At 36.5% G+C, this 20,401-nt stretch overlaps 1 protein-coding gene across 3 annotated transcripts in view; it reads left to right on the plus strand.

The window, feature by feature from the left end:
- CUNH8orf89 (chromosome unknown C8orf89 homolog) overlaps positions 1 to 13,600 on the plus strand; it is a 32,070-nt gene extending 18,470 nt beyond the window's left edge. For 2 of the 3 annotated variants that reach the window (XM_077752471.1, XM_077752470.1), the window contains exons 2-7: positions 2,720 to 2,883; positions 4,855 to 5,008; positions 7,300 to 7,393; positions 8,393 to 8,450; positions 10,777 to 10,812; positions 13,335 to 13,600. In XM_077752471.1, the coding sequence (XP_077608597.1) occupies positions 2,757 to 2,883; positions 4,855 to 5,008; positions 7,300 to 7,393; positions 8,393 to 8,450; positions 10,777 to 10,812; positions 13,335 to 13,483 (618 nt within the window). In that variant the 5' untranslated portion in view covers positions 2,720 to 2,756 and the 3' untranslated portion in view covers positions 13,484 to 13,600. The remainder of the gene's footprint in view (positions 1 to 2,719; positions 2,884 to 4,854; positions 5,009 to 7,299; positions 7,394 to 8,392; positions 8,451 to 10,776; positions 10,813 to 13,334) is intronic. The other variant, XM_077752473.1, reaches the window with a different exon arrangement.
- Positions 13,601 to 20,401: the final 6,801 nt, after the last annotated feature.

The following is a 20,401-nucleotide window of genomic DNA, read 5'->3' on the forward strand; positions in this document are numbered from 1 at the left end:
GTTCCTTCTATCCCAACTTTCTCTAGAGTCTTTATTAAGAAGGGATGCTGTATTTTGTCGAATGCTTTTTCTGCATCTATGGACAGGATCATATGGTTTTTATCTTTTCTTTTGTTGATGTGATGTATCACATTGATTGATTTGTGAATATTGAATCAACCCTGTAACCCAAGAATGAATCTCACTTGATCTTGGTGGATATTCTTTTTATGTGCTGTTGAATTTGATTTGCAAGTATCTTGTTGAGGATTTTTGCATCCGTATTCATCAAGGATATTGGCCTGTAGTTCTCTTTTTTTGCTGGATCTCTGTCTGGCTTGGGAATCAGAGTGATGCTGGCTTCATAAAATGAGTCTGGAAGTTTACCTTCGATTTCTATTTTTTGGAATAGTTTGAGAAGAATGGGTATTAATTCTGTTTTAAATGTCTGGTAAAATTCCCCAGGGAAGCCATGTGGCCTAGGGCTCTTATTTGTTGGCAGATTTTTGATAACTGTTGGCTAATTTGTTGGCCAATTTTTGATTCAATTTCTTCACTAGATATGGGTCTGTTCAGATTTTCTATCTCTTCCCGTGTGAATTTTGGTAGTGAGTGTGTGTTTTGGAATTTGTCCATTTCTTCTAAGTTGTCCAACTTGTTGGCATATAATTTTTCATAGTATTCCCTGATAATTGCTTGTATTTCTGAGGGGTTGGTTGGAATCAGTCCATTTTCATTCATGATTTTGTCTATTTGGGTGCTCTCTCTTTTCTTTTTGAGAAGCCTGGCTAGAGGTTTGTCAATTTTGTTTATTTTTTTCAAAAAACCAACTCTTGGTTTCATTGATCTCTTTAACTGTTTCTTTGGTTTCTATATTGTTTATTTCTGCCCTGATTTTTATTATTTCTCTTCTCTTACTGGGTTTGGGGTGCTCTTGTTACTCTCCCTCTAGTTCCTTTAGGTGCGCTGTTAGATTTTGCACTTGATTTGCAAATATTTTTTTCCAAATGTTTTTCTCCAAAGGTTTCCTTTTCACTCTATTGATAGTTTCATTTGCTGTGCAGAAGTTTTTAGTTTGATGTAGGTTCCACTTGTCTAATTTTTGCTTTTATTTCCTATGCCTTTGGTGTCATATCTATAAAATCATTGCAAGACCAATGTCACGAAGATTTTCTCCTATGTTTTCTTATAGGAGTTCTACAGTTTTAGGTCTTAGGTTTAAGTCTTTAATGCACTCTGAGTTGAGTTTTGTATATGGTGTAAGGTAAGGGTTTAGTTTCATTCTTTTGCAGGTGGATATCTAGTTTTTCCAATGACATTTGTTGAAGAGATTTTCTTTTCCTTATTGTGCACCCTTATCATCCTTGTCAACGATCAGTTGACTGTATACATGTCGATTTACTTCTGGATTCTATTCTTCCAGTGGCCTGTTTTTTCTAACAGTATCCTATTGTTTTAGTTACTTTAGCTTTGTGATATATTTTGAAATTAGGAAGCTTGATGCCTCCAGCGTGATCTTCTTTCCAAGATTGTTTTGACTACCTGGGACCCTTTGTGAAGCCATATGAATTTTTGAATGTTTTACTATTTATGTAAAAAGTGCATTGGGATTTCAATTGCATTGAACCTGTTGATCATTTTGAGTAGTATGGTTATTTTGACAAAATTAAGTTTTTCAATTTGTAAACATGAGGGGTGTGTTTCTATTTGTTTGTGTCTTCTTTAATTTTTCATCAGTGTTTTTCAGTGTATAAGTTGTTTGCTCCTTAGTTAAGTTTATCCCTAAGTATGTTATTCATTTTGATCTATTGTTAATTAGATTGTTTTCCTAATTTCCTTTTCAGATAGTTTATTGTTAGTGTGTAAAAGTGCAAGCGATTTTTGTTATTGATTTTGTGTTCTACAACTTTGTTGAATTCCTTTATTCTATCATTTTTGGTGGATTTTTTAGGGTTTCTGTCATCGATAGACAAGGATAGTTTTACTTCTTTTCCAGTCAAGATTCCTTTTCTTTCCTAATTACTCTGGCTATTACTTATAGTTAAATAGAAGTGGTAAAAGTAGTCATCCTTGCCTTATTCCTTATCTTAGAGGAAAAGCTTTTGATTCTTCACCATTGATTGGTGTAGAGCTCTTGTGGGCTTTTCATGAACAGTCTTTATAATGTTGAACCAATTTCTCCCGATTAATAGTTTTTTGAGAGTTTTTATCATGAAAGTGTGGAATTTTATCAAATGCTTTTTCTGCATCTATTGAGATGTCATGTGATTTTTAAAAAATCCTTTTTTCAGTTAAAGTGGTACATCACATTAACTTCTGGGTGTTGAACAATCCTTGCATCACAGAGATGAGTCCCACTTGGTTATCGTGTATAATGGTAATGTATTTGAGAGAATCCCTAAGCATTTTATTGTCTTGTACACAATAACTTGCCATTGGACATCAATTTTATTATATTGCTAAATATCCATGACCTGAGATTTGAAATAATTCATTAAAATATTTAAAAGAAAAGAACTCCTACTACCTATTTTAGCTATGTTATTAAAGGCCTCTTACTTTAAAATCCCAAGAATATGTATTTACATGTTATAAGTGAACTTTTCATGTAAGTCTATATTAGTATTTACTCTGTTTAGTGGAAAACAAATTAGGAAAAATATTTATCTCTGAAATATTTATTTGTTTGTTTGTTTGTTTATTTATTTATTTTGTATTTCCTGTCCTGTGTCTGGAGCAGCATCTCACTTTCATCAACACTGCTGAAAGAAGAAACAATGCCAGTGTTATCCCCTGAAATCAAATTTGATACTTCTAATGTCACCAGAAATTCTCTTGACAGTTGTTTTCTCTTTGAGAGTAGTTGGAGAAAAGCAGTTTTGGAAACACAAAAAATGAAGAAAGGTAACTTCATTTTTTACAATTATTTTGCTGAAGAAAATATAGAAATATTGACTTCAGTTTACATATGTGTTTTTTCAAGCACTCAAGAGACATAATTTTTGTAACACTTATGTCAGGATAATATCCTACGTTTATGGAAAAGCAAAATGGAAGAAAATTAGAATGAATTTGCCTAATGTAATTCTGTAAGCAAATTTTGAAGAACTACTTGTCTTGATATCAGTGCAGTAATACCTCCATTGAATCACACTACTTTTTATAAATTGTGTTTGTTTTTAAAACTCTCAAGTTGGTTTTTATGTTTCAGGAAACCCAGATCCTTAACAACACATTTTTGCATTAATAATTCTAACCATAACTTTTTTTTGTGTAAGTTATGTGGAAAGTATCTTATTTTCTACATATGCTCAATACAGATTAACTTGAGGACCTTTGATATGTGTATGAATGTATTAGTAGCTTAATTTCAATTTATATTTCAAATGTCAAATTACAGTTGTATCTTATTTATCCTGAATTCTGCCTTCAGCTTTACAAGTAGAGATGTAATTCTTTAAAATCACAAAATTCAAACTCCCCAATCCATTTCATTACTCCTGGTTTTGAATGTGTTGCTCTATTTTTTCAACTTTTTCACTAGATTCCCATTAAATCTACTTTAGTTTATCTGCCCCTCTACACCCAAATCTAATTGCTGAAAAGAGAATTTGTATGTGTTTTGATCAGGGGAAACAATTTTGTTTTCCAAAAGAAAAAAATCAAAGGTTGCAAAGTAGCATTTGGAGCATTTAATGTAACTCAAGTCCCATTAGTTACTATTTCTTGTACTAGACTTGCTTAGTAGAGAAAGCTTAAGGGGCACCTGCGTGGCTCATTAGTTAAGTATCTGGCTCCTGATTTTAGCTCAGGTCATGATCTCAGGGTCAAGGGATCAGCCCTGCATCAGGGTCTACAGTGAGCATGGAGCCTGCCTGGGATTCTTCCCCTCTCTCTGTGCTGCTCTCCCCCCAAAATAAAAAAGAGAGAAAGCTTAAAAAACAATTCTCAACATTTAATGTAAAGATCACCCAAACCTTTCATTTCTTAATCTGTTTTTTCCATTCATTGCTTTCATTTTGGAATTTTGGGTTTTTTTTTTTTAAATAATTTGACAGTCTCTTTGTCCAGTTTTATGTGAGGTCAACAGGCGAAGCAGTCTTGATGCTTCATGTTAGTGTTTGTAGACTTGGTATGAAATTATGCAGAGAGAAAATTAAAATTGATACCTGAAGTAAAATTCTTTTATTTCTCATTGCTAGCTCAATAATCATGTATTCACACCTCTTAATTTACATAAAAGCAGGAAGGTAGAAAGATTTAAAATAGCAGGTAATATAAGACTCTTAAAAGTGCTTTTAAACTCTATCTCAATGTGAATGTCTCTAATATTCTGGAAATTATAATTATATAAAATAATGAGGCAGAGGACAGCGACAACTGGGAGATCCATGTAGCTGTCCTTTTTCCTTATTCTACTTCTTTTTTTTTTTTTTAATGTTTTATTTATTTTTTTAGGAGAGAGTGAGAGAGACAGCGTGAGCAGGGGAGGGTCAGAGAGAGAGGGAGTCACAGACTGAAACAGGCTCCAGGCTCTGAGCTGGCAGTCAGCACAGAGCCCGACGCGGGGCTCGAACCCACGAACCGCGAGATCATGACCCAAGCGAAAGTCGGACGCTTAACCGACTAAGCCACCCAGGCGCCCCTTCCTTATTCTACTTCTTGATCAGCCCCTTAATCACCTCTTCCCTACAGTCCCTATAGTAGGAATTGGAAGGTATTCTCTTGGGAAAGATATGAGATAAATTACAGTAGCTTTATTTCTCTTTACTTAATGACTGATTTGGTATACTGTATTATGTGTTTTAATATGTCATAAAAGAAGACATTTCATCAAGAAATAATATAGTTGATTATGATACTATTTTTAATTAGAATACACCACAGCATTTGGCCTAGAAGAGCTCAAAGAATGTGTCAAAAGGCCATATTTACCAGGACTGCAAAGTTGCCAAAAAAGTGTAAGTTCAAGTCCACTGGAAGTTCATCCGAGACTGCTGCATCCTGATACCAAGATACCTCCAGTCAGGTAGACCATTTCTACTCAATTCTCTTTCATTCAGCATTTATTCTTAGTAACAACTAAATGTAGAGGTTTTCCTGGCTAGTGAGTTTAATTCTTTCTTGCCCACTAATATTTTTTTCATAAAAAGATTTCATTTTTTAAATCTAAGGTAAGCTGTTTTATTCAGTTTGACAAATAGACACTTTTCTCAGTTTTCAAGTGACATTGCCAGAAAAGATTTAAGGACTTCCTCTTAAAAATATTTGTTGCCCTAGAGTAGACTGCCTATGAGAATACTGGAATTTTTCACAATAAAAGTTAATGAGCTCTGCAATATTAACAGGTTTCTGAAAGGTGAATGTGGTACCTTGTGTTTTGTTTCTAGTTTGACTGATACAGTGTGAGGGCAGGTTCTAAGTGAGATGTCAGCCTGATGAAGACCCTGCACTGGCTATCACAGTGGAGTTTGTCAGCCAGAAAAGTCCCACTGACTTTGAATATTGGTGTTTAAAAACATTATCATAATTGCCTTCCCTTTTATAAATTGGACTGACTGACATACCATTAAAAGAAAACCCCTTTCTCCAAAGGGATCTATAAATTAGTAAGACAGACTTATATTCTATTTTGTTGCTGCTCTGGTTTATTTATTAATTCATTAGGTATTTATTGAATGTCTAGTACCTCTTAACTTTGCCAGCCTAAAAAAGATAAAGAATTTATAGTAGTCTGCATTGCTGCTGTCTTTAAGGGAAAATTTATGTTTCCATATTCTCTGCCTGCCACACTGTGCTTTAAAGTCAGCCAGTTACATGTAGCACACAAATATAGAAGCTTTAGAATATATTTCTTGAGCTTTCTGCTTGTTATTGTTCTTGTTAAGTACTCTTGAAATAAATTTTAGTCATATAAATGGAGAACTAGAATACACTAACAATGAAAAGTTTTGCCAAATTTATGAAATTATGAAAACAAATAGGAACTTTGAAGAAAATTTGGAAAAAGAAAAACCATGATTTGATAATTTACCCATCCTAACATAGCCATTTTTATTATAGGGTGTTTGTTCTCTTTTCTTCCTCATTTTCATGAACTTTGTTTTAACTGTGATTTTAGTGTACTTACAATTTTTTACTCTGCCTTTTTAACTTATTATTACATATATTCACTTTTTCATGTCACTGCATAATCTTCAGACAGTCCTTCCTGGCAACATTATATTCCACTGATAGATCCATGGTTTATTTAACCATTTCCTATCATTGTACTTACAAGTTGCTTTGACTTTTTGGTTTCATAAGTAATATCACAACGAACAATAGCATACATAAAACCTTTCCTATCATTTTTAATATTATCTGAGGGCAGATTTCCAAGCTATAAAAATGTAAAAAGCAAAATTGCTCTTTCTTCCATGAGACTATAATGAGATAAGGCAGAATCAGGGATGGTGGAAGAGAAAGAGTGAGTTGTTAGTGTAGTAGATGGTAACAGGTAAACAGGAGGGATGACAGAGATGTAGAAAGAAGAGAGGCTGTTGGAAATATGATTAAATCACCCACCTAAGGACAGTGACTTTCCATGTTTACTGACACATCTGTGTCCCTAATATTCACCTCTTGTCATTTTAAGAAATTTTTTTCTTTTAATGTTTTATTTATTTCTGAGAGAGAGAGAGAGAGAGACAGCGTGAGCAGGGGAAGGCCAGAGAGAGAGGGAGACACAGAATCCGAAACAGGCTCCAGGCTCTGAGCTGTCAGCACAGAGCCCAACACAGGGCTCGAGCTCACAAACCATGAGATCATGACCTGAGCTGAAGTCGGATGCTTAACCAACTGAGCCACCCAGGCGCCCCACCTCTTGTCATTTTTAACAGGAATCCCAGGGCTCTTTGAGGAGGGTGTAGGCTACCTCTGGCAATGGACTTTCCCCAGTACAGACCAGTCTTGTTACCCTTCTTTCAATGCATATGATCATGTAAAGATCCTAAAGCACCCCCTGAATTAGCCCAATTACCTCTTAATTTTAAGTCTTCATCTTACTTCCTACTATTTTCACGCTATTTAAGGGGTTTTTTTTTCCATTTACCATTTGGCTGCTTATGCAATGACTCCTCGCCCTTGTACATGGACTCAGATGCGAATTTATCTAGTCAATGAGAGATAATTTGAATATGTTGAATTCATGCTATGACAAGTATCCTTCGTATACAAAGTAGAAGAATGGTGGCTTCGTGCCCTGATGTTTATGGAGTGTTTGGCAAATGTAAATGTTAGTTCTCTTCCCTGTCTTTGAAACAAGTGTCTTTATTTTAGCCATTCTAGTGACAACATGTCGAGTTGCCTGCAAGTATTTTATTCTCCTCTGCATATTGCACAGTGTCCTGTGAGGGAACACCCATGGCCAAGCAGGAAAGTAACTCATTTTTCTTTGTCTTGTGTATAACGCTTCACACCTTGTTTCCCTCCATATGGATATTTGTGAATATTTGTGTTTAAAATGTGGATAAAAGTTTGTTTTTTCAAATTTCTTTAATTGCAATCATACATTTTCAGTGACTCTCAAGGCACACTCCGGTAACATAACTGAGAGCAGTGATCCTAGGGGTGAAGGGCATCTAAAAGTTCTGGCTGACTTCTAAAGTTTAATATAGTTACAGGAAGTTTGCAGTTCTCATGGATTATCTCACCTACAGCAGATTCACTCATGACCTGCTTCCTCTAATAACCCACTTGTGATGTAGGTCTGTTCCAGTAGGAACAAAAGGTAATGAAGATAAAATTCAGATGGTGGTGATTAATAGGTAAAAGGTGCACAAATAAGTGATAGTTGATATCTGGCATATCTAGAAACCCTCTTAATCTAATCTCGATTCCCTTCCTCTTAGCATTCCCTGAATCATGATTAGATTAAGTGAAGATAAAAATAAGATAAATAGGGGCTCCTGGCTGGCTCAGTCGGTTAAGCATCTGACTCTTAGTGTTGGCTCATTTCATGCTCTCATGGCTTCATGGGTTTGAGCCCTGCCTGGGGATCCATGCTGAGCATGGAAACTGCTTGGGATTCTCTGTCTCCCTTTCCACTCCTCCCCAACTTGTGCTGTCTCTGTCTCTCTCAAAATAAACAAGTAATAAATAAACTTAAAAAAAATAAGATAAACATGAGGAGAGTTAGACATAACACTTATCTACTGGTAAAATTTATTAGCAAAAACTGAGAGATTGAGTTGGTTTATATCTGCTTCTGATTGGATTAGTTTCAATGGAATGAGTTTGCTTTCTTTAATGTTTATTTAATTTCCATGTGATATCTTTCACCAAGTGAGACAACTTCTTGTCTCTTATTATATATTTTACATCAGTGTACTCTGGATTTATAGAAAATGATTTTATGAAAATATGTAATTTTAGGATAAAGAAGACTAAGGAGACATGCACTGTAGTACCAATTCAGGAGAAACCAAAGGGTAAGTTGGCTCCTTTTTTTCTCCCACTACATGTCTTATTAGGTTGTCTAGTACTTCTTGTTTTAACTTCCTTTCTTTCCACTGATTTAATTGCTTTGTTATGTTAATGCTTCTTTTAAGCTTTGTTTATTTTGTAAACTTAGTGGATGCTATGTCCAATGTGCACATACCTGTATTACCTCAGGATCCATCTCTCATGTGGGCCATGGCATGGTCTGCACACCATTTGAGTTTCTGACTTTCTAAATTTTTCAGAGCTGTGGCAACTTGATGCTGAGATACTGAGTGTAGCTCCCCAGGAAGGAGCTTGGTGATGCAGCTCTCACTGTTAAGGGTGCATGTCGCCTCCAAAATGGCTTGTTGCAAAACAAACACTGACTGCTATTTCTGATTTTACCTTTTTAAAATAAAAGTGAAAATCATTATTGAACTTCTTTCAGTTAGCAAAAATAGGTACCAATGGAGGTCTTTCATAAAACTGAAGTGGCTTAATGTGAAATTTTGAAAGGCTGGGATACCTGTGTTATATAGCTGTAAAAAAGGAAATCCTATTTTTTTGACAAAATATTTAATTCCAGAGAGAATCATGCTTAGTGAAATAAGCCAGACAGAGGAAGACAAATTCTGCTTGGAACTTTATTCCTACTAGAATCAATCACTTGTATGTGGAATCTTAAGGAAAAAAAAAAAGTTCAAGTATACAGAATAGAATGGTGGTTACTAGGGTTTGGGGCTGGGGCAAATGGGGAGATGTTGATACAAAATTAAAGTTCTAAGATGAGTAAGTTCTGGGGATCTAATGTACAGCATAGTGACTGTAGGTAATAATACTCTAATGTAGACTGAAATCTGCTAAGAGAGTAGATCTCAAGTGTTCTCATCTCCTTCCAGAAAAGGTAACTATGAGAGGTGTTGGATGTGTTAATTGACTTAATTGTGGTAATCATTTAACAATGTATATGTATATCAAGTCATCTTGGTGTATACCTTAAATATATGAAATTTTTATTTGTCAAATATACTGCATTAAAGTTGGGGGGAAAATGGAAAACAACAGATGATAGGATTAGTGAAATGAAAGGTCATTAGAAAATACCCAATTAAAGTGAAGGGAGAAAAAATATAATACAGAACAGAGTGTGCAAGTCATTATATGACGAGGTAAACCTGCTTTACATATGTGTAATTCTAATTTCTGAATAAGAGGAGAGAGTAGGACAGAAACGGTATTTACTATTTACATACTGACTGATAAGTTCCCGAGTTCATGAAAAATACAAAGCCACAGAGAGAAGAAGTTCTATGAATCTTCAGCAGGGTAGAAACAAAGAAAATCACGTGTTGGCACATCATAATAAAAAGACTAGGTTCAAAAAAGCAAAACAAAAAACCCAAACAGAAAAAAGAAATGTCACTTTCAAAGGCGCAATGGTAAGACACACAACTGACTTTTTAAATGGAGACCATGGAAGCAAGAAGACAGTGGAAGGGAATTTTCAAGTGCTAAAAGAGAGTAACTGCCAAACTTGATTTCTATACCCATTGAAAATATTTTTAAAAGTAAAGTGAAACAAATACATTTTCATTCAAATAGGAGTTGAAAGAATGTATTGTCTTCAGAGCTTCACTAAAAATTAAGAAAGTAATGATATAAAATGGAAGTACAACAACTTGGGACAGAATGAAAAGTCATAGCAGCAGTGTTACGAAGTTTAAAAATATATGTAGAAATAACTCACTTGACAATAGTAGCACACAGGTAGGATGGGGCATGTGTGGAGTTAAAATATTGTAAGATACTTGCATTATCTGGAAAATGGTAAAATAACAAATTTAAAGTAGATTGTAATATATCAAAGAGACGTGATAATCTGTGTGGAAACCACTAAAAGAATAATATAATAATAAGTAACAAGCTAATAATAGAAAGGGGAAATATAATAAATAACAAGAAAATACTTGATCATTTCAAAAGAGAACAAGAAGGGAGGAAAAAAGAAACGTAAAACATATAGGATAAATAGAAAACAACTAGTGAGATTGAAGATTTAAAATTAAACATAATGACAATTACATTAGATATAAGCAGTCTAAATATTTCAATGAAAAAACCAAGTATCAGACTGAGAAAAATAACTATACATTGCTTACAAGAGGAATGCCTTAAATTTAAGGGCAAGAAAGGCCAAAAGTGCAAGGATGGAAAAATATAAACCATAAAAACACTAATAAAAAGAAAGACTGTGTAGGTACGCTAACATCAAACGAAATAGACTGCAAGGCAAGAATTATTACTTGAATATTGATCCAGTCATTTTAATTTTAGGATTTATAAGGCATTCTAGTTCTTCAATCGATTTTGGTAAGTTATATTTTCTAAAATTTTTTTGCTTTGTAATTTGTGCCTTCTGCATTTTTTTATTGATCTTATGAAAGACTTTTCTCCTTTATTAGTCTCTTCAGTCAAGAACTCATCTAAAAATTCTTTCTTATTGTAAATTTGTTTTCTATTTCATTGATTTCTTCTTTTTCCTGTGTTAGCTTTTTTCTTCCTTGTTCTTTGGGTTTATTATTCTCCTAATGTATATCTTATATGTAGCTTATTAATTTTCAAGTCTTCTTTTCTAACATAGTTTTGGGTATAAACCTCTGCATGTATAATTTCTGCTGCATGGCACAGATTTTGTAATTTTTTCATCATTTAGTTACAAATATTTTAATGTTTATCATGATTTCTCTTTTGACTGATGAATAATCTGGAATGTATGTATAAATTTCTAAGTATTTGAGAATTTAAAATTTATCTTATTATTAACAACTTTCAACTTAATTGCAGTTTTGAAGTTTTTTGACATTTTTTATGGTCTAGAATATATTTCATTTGTAGCCAGAGGTTTTTCTTTTAATGTTTATTTATTTTGAGAAAGAGATAGAGAGCAAGCAGTAAGGGGCAGAGAGAGAGGGAAACAGAATCCCAAGCAGGCTCCACACTGTCAGTGCAGAGCTGGATGCGGGGCTTGAACTCACAAACCGTGAGATCATGACCTGAGCCAGAATCAAGAATTGGAGGCTTAACTGACTGAGCAACCCAGTGCTCCACCAGAGTGTTTTTCTAAGTGTCAGGTTTTTTTTTTTTTTTTTAATGTTTTATTTATTTCTAGGAGAGAGAGAGACAGCGTGAACAGGGGAGGGTCAGAGAGAGAGGGAGTCACAGACTGAAACAGGCTCCAGGCTCCGAGCTGGCAGTTAGCACAGAGCCCGACGCGGGGCTCGAACCCACGAACCGCGAGATCATGACCTAAGCGAAAGTCGGACGCTTAACCGACTAAGCCACCCAGGCGCCCTCTAAGTGTCAGGTTTATTGTACTGCTAAGAACAGGTACCCTGATCATATTTTTCCCCTCTACTCTCTCTTTCTCTGAACTTCCTACCTATGTTATACACTCAAATAACAAAAATAACAACCATACTGGAGAATTGTAGATAGCTTCTCTCATACTTGACCATTTGAAATTAAATAGTAGTATTTTAAAACAGTTTGAATCTGTATATTTTCAAAGTTTTATATGTTTCGAAATAGAAGTATTTATACATAGTTACATATTTAGAGCAATATGTAGTAATTGCTTAGGAAGTTTGAATTTGATGAGTTTGGGTTCAAGTCTTTTGCCCTTGGGCAAATTTTTTAGCCCTGGTAAATCTTCTTTTTATGTCTGTGGTCCAAGACACTACTAGCTACCTACTTTATAGTGTTGTGTGGATGAAATAAATGTAAAGTACTTGGTTCAGAGAGATCATTCAATATATGTTATCTATTACTATTGTTACTACCTCTCTGTAATAGAAGCTTGAGTAATACTGTTCAATTAGTGAATGATTTATTTTACTTTACAATTTTACTATTTTACTAAACTTCGCATTTATGAGAAACAGTGTATTTGGAGAAAATAACTTGATGAGCATGTAAGGTATGAAACAAGTTAATTATTTATGGAGATTGTGCCTTTTGCTTTGGAATAAATTCCACAGCCATCCCGTGTTTTAAGAAATACATACTCAGGGAGCGCCTGGGTAGCTCAGTTGGCTACGTGTCCAACTCTTGATTTTGGCTCTGGTCATGTCCTGCGGTCATGGAATCAAGCCCAATGTTGGGCTCTGTACTTACAGCATGGAGCCTATGTGGGATTCTCTCTTTGCCCCTTCCCTGCTTGCACATGTGCATGCATGCTCTCTCTCTCAAAATGAATAAACATTAAAAAATAAAATGTTGACTCAGATTTAGTTTTATATAATTAAATACAAACATTACATAGGTTTTTTAGTTAAATATTTTTTTAGATGACTTAATATCGCATTTGCTTTAGAAAGTAAATACTTTCAATTTCTACTTCAAAGAATTTGATATATCAAGAACTGGTAGTGTTCAATGGTCATTTGAGAAAGATATTTAATTTAATTTATTTATTTAATTTTTTTGAGAAAGATATTTTATTTTTTATTTTTTAAGTTTATTTATTTTTATAGTCAACATTTATGACACATTTTGTTTTATTTTATTTTATTTTATTATTTTTCTTTCATAGTTTATTGTCAAGTTGGTTTCCATAAAACACCCAGTGCTCATCCCCACAAGTGCCCTCCTCCATGCCCACCACCCCCCTTCCCTTCTCCTCCACCCCCATCGGCCCTCAGGTTGGTCTCAGCATTTAAGAGTCTCTCATGGTTTGCCTCCCTCCCTCTCCCCAACTATTTTTCCCCTTCTCCTCACGCATGGTCCTCCGTTAAGTTTCTCCTAATCCACCTATAAGTGAAAACATATGGTATCTGTAGAAAGAGATATTTTAGACCGTATCATTCTGTGTGCTGATTTCTTTTTCTTCCCAGGTTCTGGCTTCAGCGATCCTCTTGCTGGAGCACCATCTCAGTACTTACAGAGACTTTCCAAAATGGCCATATTGGAGTATGACACCATTCGTCAAGAAACTACTAGAAAATCAAAAAAGGGCAAGAAACGAGACCTGCGAGACTGCTGATAAGTATCGTATGGTTTGATGCTTTCCTCACTGATGTGTAAGGTTTATATATTTTTCCTTCTTTTTCTTTTTTTGATATGTGATATGATGTGCAATGATTTACATAAAATTAGAAATGTAAATAGGAAATAAATATTTTATGTAATATACAGAATCATTTGTATTTCATTAACATCTACAAAAAGGACACTTAAGTTATGGTTTATAGGAACACAGCATAGGGGAAATTACATTCCATGAACTTCATGCACATTGATTGTGTCCTTTGACTCAGTTTGATATGTGTATTTTGAGTTCCTCTCTGTATAGTGAATGACTTTGCAGGGAACTTCAGAAGATTCAAGACAGAGTGAACTGTTAATGGGATTAGGTGATACCCAATAAGATCCCCTCCTTTTCCCTACTTGAGTTTGAAAACTGTTGTAAGGTCAGTATTCAAACAGATGAAAATGTTGGCTTTGTTTGCTGGTAAAACCTGGAAGGAAAAGCCTGTCTTAGATGTGTGGCAACAGAAGGCCTCCTACTCCTGAACTTCGGAATTGGACAAATGTACACGCTCAGGCATTGCTGACAAGCTCACCCTCCACATCAGAGATGGAGACTTGCTCCCTCTCTTTGGGAAGGAGGAGGGAAGGCCTAGGTCAAGAGGAGAACTCCTCCTTCAGAAAGCCTTGAGGAGTGGGGGACAAGCGTCATCAATACACCTCCCTGAGAAATGGGGAGAAGTCAAGGATACCAATGACTGGTCCAGTGAAGAGTGGGATACAGGCCATAAGAGAACCACAGAGTGTTACAGAGGCTCAAAAATGGGGCAGTAACATGCAGCTGGGTGGTCAGAGAAAGCTCCATGGAAGATACAGTGTTTGAAATGAACCTTAAAGACAGTAAAGAGGTAGGGAGAAGGCATTTCTAGAAAGATGGATTAACATAAGCAAAGCCATATTGTGCATTTAGGAAGGATGCATTTGGCTGGAACACTAGGTAGTATAAGACAAGTGTCATACATTCCTGTGCTTACAGGCACTGAGCCAGTACCAGATTGAGTGATACAGAACCAATCTGATGAAGGCTCTGGTTAGCTGGGTCATGTTTCTCCATGATACTGCATTTAAAAGGGTACTCACTGCCCAGTTTTGTGTCATGTGGCAATGTAGCCCCAAAGTTGCAAGAATGTATAAATGTTAGCAATTAATTGATATAAGCAACTAATATTCACGATTTATAAACCATGTGTGGGTCAAAGAAAATTTCATGTGCAAACTAGATCTGCCTTTGTGGGGCCATTCATTTATGCAACCTCAGGGTCAAAAGAATCGAGGGCAATAGGGTTCAGAAGATAACTGGATGATATCAGGTAGAGAACCTTAGATGCTAAGCATGAGTTTATATTTCCTCTGTTTCACAATGGGAGGGTTTTAAGAATGAAGGTAAATTACTGCTTTTGTGATTTAGGAAGATTCATCCAGGTATAATGTGTAGGCCAGATTGTAATGGGAGGGGGCTGGAGGTAGGGAAAGCATTTAGGAGATTGTTAGAAAAATCAAGGTGAGAATCTCTCAGTAGAAAGGTAGAACTGGGAATGGGAAGGAGAGACTAGATAATTAAGATGTCATGGCGAAGGACTTACAATTAACTGAGTAGACATAGGGCATCAGGAGAGAAAGACTCCAAACCATCTCGTTTCTAGTTTTAGACTAGAGAGGGGCAGAGAGAGAGGGAGACACAGAATCCTAAGCAGGCTCCAGGCTCTGAGTTGTCAGCACAGAGCCTGACGCGGGGCTCAAACTCACGAACCACGAGATCATGACCTGAGCCAAAGTTGGATGCCCAACCAACCGAACCACCTAGGCACCCCTAGAATAATCATTTTGTAAAAACTTAAATTTAGTTGGTATGTCATGATTTAGTTACTTAAAATTTAGAGGAAGAGAGTCCTTCCATAGGGAGAAATGTCTCTTAATACTGAGTTGAGTTCCTAAGTTATGACACTAACACATCCTATAGCATTTATATTAGTAGAGTGTAAAGTCTCTTGTCCCCATCTCCCCCATGAAAGAGTTCAATGCAGGACAATGCAAGAGAGGAGTGGAATGTTTATTTCTTTTTAATAAACAAAGATATGAGATATACTGACAATAATTAATCACCTTTTAAGCCTTGGATGGAATTTAATTTAACTTACATTTTTCATTACATTGTATATACTCTTTTTGTTCCAGTGAAGAGGATTTATTTAGCACACAGAAGGTTCAAACAACCTCCAAGTGAGATAAACCCAAGATTTTAGAGATAAGTATGCGATGCCAACTTCTAATATTGTAGCTTACCATGGATGTTAAATTTATGTTTGAGATTGAAGACAATCTTGCCAGAAATGATCTTTTTGCATTTGTGATTGGAAATTCCTCCAGTGTAAGCAATATCAATCATAATCTTGGGAAACTGTACCTTATGGTAAATATTTAGGATGGGAAGATGGGGTCCTGATTTTAGGGAGAGAAAGCAGTTCTTTAGAAAGAATAATTACTTCAGTGAAAGACAAATCATTAGTCAAAAATAGTTTCAAGGAAATTTCCTTAGAAGATAAGACTCACTGCCTTTTCTCTAGTTCTATGTTCATTAAGCAACCTTCTCATATATAGTTTAGAGTCCTGAGTAAATATAGTCACCAAAACGTAGGTGCCTTGTCTGGATGACATATCTTAAATCTAGGAATGGGTATGTTAATTAATGTATTGCAATTCTGATTCACAGTCTCTGTGAATTTGGCTGGTGTGAGCTGGTGCACAGATTCTGATCATCCTGATCAAATTAATGAATTGAGGGGTTTTTGTTTTGTTTTTTTTGTTTTGAGAGCCAGAGAGAACGCATGAGCAGGGGAGGTGCAAAGAGCCTGGGCGGGGTCGAGGCATAGGGGGAGAAGGGCGGACGGAGGATCCTAAGCAGGCTCTGTGCAGACAGCAGAGAGCCCAATGCAGGGCTCAAACCCACCAATCGTGAGATCATGACTTGAGCCAAAGGCAGACGCTTAACTGACTAAGACGCTCAGGTACCCCCAAGCTTTTTTTAAATTAGAAAAATCACATCGGTATTTTTGGAAGAACAATTTACATTTTCAGGAATTTCAACTGTGCAGGAGAAAATTCAGATATCATCTCAGATCTCACCAGTCATAAATAGCAGTAGGTGAACATCTTTCTCTGTATATTTGCAGAAAGATACAGAAATACTTTTATTGTAATGGGATTATTCTATGCATGCTATGTCAAAGTCAGTCAATTTTACTCAGATATAAGAAAAATAAATTTAAGTGCAACAGAAGACATTGCTAAAATCCAAATGTTATTAATTTTAAAACATTTTATTAGTCTATATTCAGATCCATCTTTAGATTTATCTCTTAGTCTAGATCTAGGCCTTCTTTCCTAAAAGAGATATTCTTTCCTAAAGATTTCTCTGAAGGAAACTTCTGGTTCTGATTTACAGCATTTGTCAACTTAGAAAAACCCACATGAAGTCTTCTAAAGATGAATTAACAAAAGAAGCTTCCAAATACAAGCTTTGTTGCAGGGGAAACTTGAGCTTAGGTCATAAACAGAGACCTTGGCATTGAAAGGCATTCTCCATTAGCATTGGCCTCTGCTTCACTTGGTCACTCACACAGAGGTTATTCCCTGGGCTTCTAAGGAGCACTAAGTCACCACACCAAAAGATAACCCTTTCTCAGAGCCAGCAAGTCTTTATAACAATAAAGTGAACAAAATGTAGAGAGAGAGAGATTCTTCCTCATGGCTTTTTAAACGTCAAATCTACGCTTCCTGGAGAGCTTGTTAAAATACAGATAGGTCTGTATTTATGTCTAAACGTCTAGGATGGGCGTTGACCCTTGGCATTTCTGCCGAGCTCCAGGCTCATTCCTGCTGAACCAGGGACCACACTTTGACCATCCTGACTTAAAAACACCTTCACCTAGAGTCTCCTGGTGAATTTTTGAAAAATACCCGTGTCCAGGCTCTACTCCTAGAAATTCTGATCCAGCTGATTTGGGGTGGCCTTTGAACATGGGACATTTTTAAAAACTCCACAGAGACCCCAATGTGCAGGTAGGTCTGGGAGCTACTGTTTTAAGGTTGAAAGATTACAAAAAATAAGAATATTTTCTTCCCTTCAGAGCTTTATGGATATTATTCCATTGTGTCTTGGTATTAATTGTTGCTGTGGGGAAATCTGAATCCTCACAATTTTTTGTCCCTTGTGGATCAGTTACAGTTTATGCCTGGATGTGTAAAGATTGTCTTAATTCTTGAAACTGAATCAGAATATGATTCACTGTGCGGTGTCCTAGATCAAAATTTCCTAGAGCATGGTATGATCTTTAAGGGCAACAGATTCAGTTCTTTCTGCATTTTTTTGGAAAACTTATTTTATTACACCTTAATTCTTACTCTCTTTATTCCATATTTTTTTAAATTCTCTACTTTAGGAATACTAAATATCCTTGATATCATCTTCAGCTGTTCTAAATATCTGGAGAGTTGGAGAGTAAGATTTGTCGATATTTTTCTATTTTCCTTCTGACTGCTTTAATCCATGAGATTTTTCCTCCCTGAACTGCATTGGCTGTTGATGATTTTAGCAACTTCTTCTAAGTCACTAATTCTATTTCTAGTGGTATTGCATTTCTTCCTCATTGTTTCTAGTCAAGTCATCCTATAATGATACTAGTTGTGTCTCTAATTTGTTTTCTTAGATCCATAGTCACTCCTTATCTAGTCCTGTGTTCAGGGATCAACAAACTTTTTTTTCTTTGGTAAAAAGCTAGATAGTAAATACTTTAGGCTTTGCAGGCCATGCAGTTTCTATTGCAACTACTTAACTGACATTATAGCATGAAAGCAGCTATAGACAATCTGTAGAAAAATGGGTATCCCTTTGTTCCAATAAAACTTTATTTATGCAAACAGGTCAACAGCTGGTTCATTCTCAGTAGTATTACTATGTGTAGCACATAGGTTCTTTGTTACATTGTTTCTTCTTTCCCAAAGACCAGCTCTGAATTTGCTACCTCTGGGGATAGCTCCCTAGTTTTCCTGGGAGGCGTGTTTCCTCCATATTCTCAAAGTACTTTGAGGTCATCGCCATATTGACTTGATAATAACTATGTTTAAATATGTTCACTATGTAGAGAGCATTGTGCTAAATGCTTTCCATTTGCTATCTAATTGAATCATCCCAAGAACCCAATTTACAAGCCCTGGTCCGCTCATTCTCTATCCATTCTCACGAATGACTATTTGCACACTTCTTTTGTCCTCAAATCACCGGTGCCTTTCCCCAACTTCTCACTTTAGCTTCTAACCTTTCTCCTTATTTCACTGAGAAAGCAGAAGCAATAGAAGGGCAGTCTCTTGTCTATGAGCCTCCTTGCCTCTGTCCTCCTCCACTTCATCTCCATGCTCCTAAGAGTGGCATCCTCACTTGTGCACCAGATACATCTCTATTTCCTCTCACTCCAGCAGCCAAATCCCCAAATCATCAAAATTTCTCCTCTTGATCATTTCAACAGTAAAAAAAAAAAACAAAAAAAAACAAAAAAACTTGTTCCAAAATCTCCCACTGCATTGCTTTGTCTCCCTTTACAGCCAAACTGTATCTCTACATCATGCACTCCATCTCCACATCATTGACCCCATTTCCCTCCTGAACCTACTCCACAATTCGGCTGTTGCCCCCACCGCTCCACTAAAAGAGCTCTTTTCAAGCTTTCTGGTAGCATCTGTGTAGCCATAGCCAATGAACATTCTCAGTGTTTATGTTTTGACCTATCAAGCAGCATCTGACACAGCTGATCTCTCCCTCCTCCCCAAGAAGGCCTCTGGAGCACCACTCTCTTTGAATCTTCCTCCTACCTTTCTAGTCACTTCTTCTCAGTCTCCTTAATAGAGTCATAGGAATATCTGGGATTTGAACTCTCAGAGGCAGAAACTACTACTTATCAATTTCTGTGTCCTAGTACCTGGCAGTGTGCTCAGCATTTTTGTGAAAAGCATTTTTATTATTCTATGAGGAAGGACATCTGAGCCAGAGGTCAGTTGGTGATTAGATGGTTCAAACCAGAGACACTGGACTCTCTAGTCACAGAGGGAGAGAGGATCAACTAATAGGATTTCTGATGAGTGGGGATCAAGTCAGAGATCCAGACAGGTGAGTGGCAAACTGTGGTTAGGATTCAACAGAAGGAAATTTGGTCTAGTCTGGCAAGCACTGTCTTCAAAGGCTGGCAGCATGGAGTTGAGAGGCTACTTCTTGGACTTTAGTCAGGAGGCCATTGTCTCAGGACAGATTCTTGGGAAAAAGACACTAGAATGGGGTCTGTGTCCAAGAAGTTTACTGGAGAGCTCTGTCGGGAACAGGAGAGAGGGAGAATAGGCAGAATGAAGGGCAGAGCTGAACAGCAATACAGTGTCAATGAAATCTTCAGCCAATCCCACATGGAGAGCTAGAGCCGGAAAGACCCTTCAAGGTTTTCTAACCCTGAAGCAAGAAGATTTCACTTTATATACCTCACCACTCTCCCCACTGATCAGTCATTGGACAACTGTGAACTGTGTTTGTCTGGGGAAGGATGTGACCCTGGGCAAGGTGGCTCTCTTCTGCTGAGGGAAATTCCTGAAGAAGGATACAACCATGAGCACCACTAGCCATGATCCCCTTCCCCAAGGGGGGAATGAGTGCCGCAGACCTGAAAGAGATCTAGGTGGCACAATACAGCAGCCACCAACCCTTTCCCCAGAAACACCCAAGTATCAGGTAAAGAATGAAGATGAGCACATAAGGAGAAGGGAGAAGATGGCTTGACCATGAAGTGGTAAGACTCTTGCTAGGAAACTGTTCAAATGAAGAGACTTCATGGTTGGC

The sequence above is a fragment of the Crocuta crocuta genome, unplaced genomic scaffold (assembly GCF_008692635.1).
Source record: "Crocuta crocuta isolate KB4526 unplaced genomic scaffold, BGI_CrCroc_1.0 scaffold141, whole genome shotgun sequence".
Classification (NCBI taxonomy): domain Eukaryota; kingdom Metazoa; phylum Chordata; class Mammalia; order Carnivora; family Hyaenidae; genus Crocuta; species Crocuta crocuta.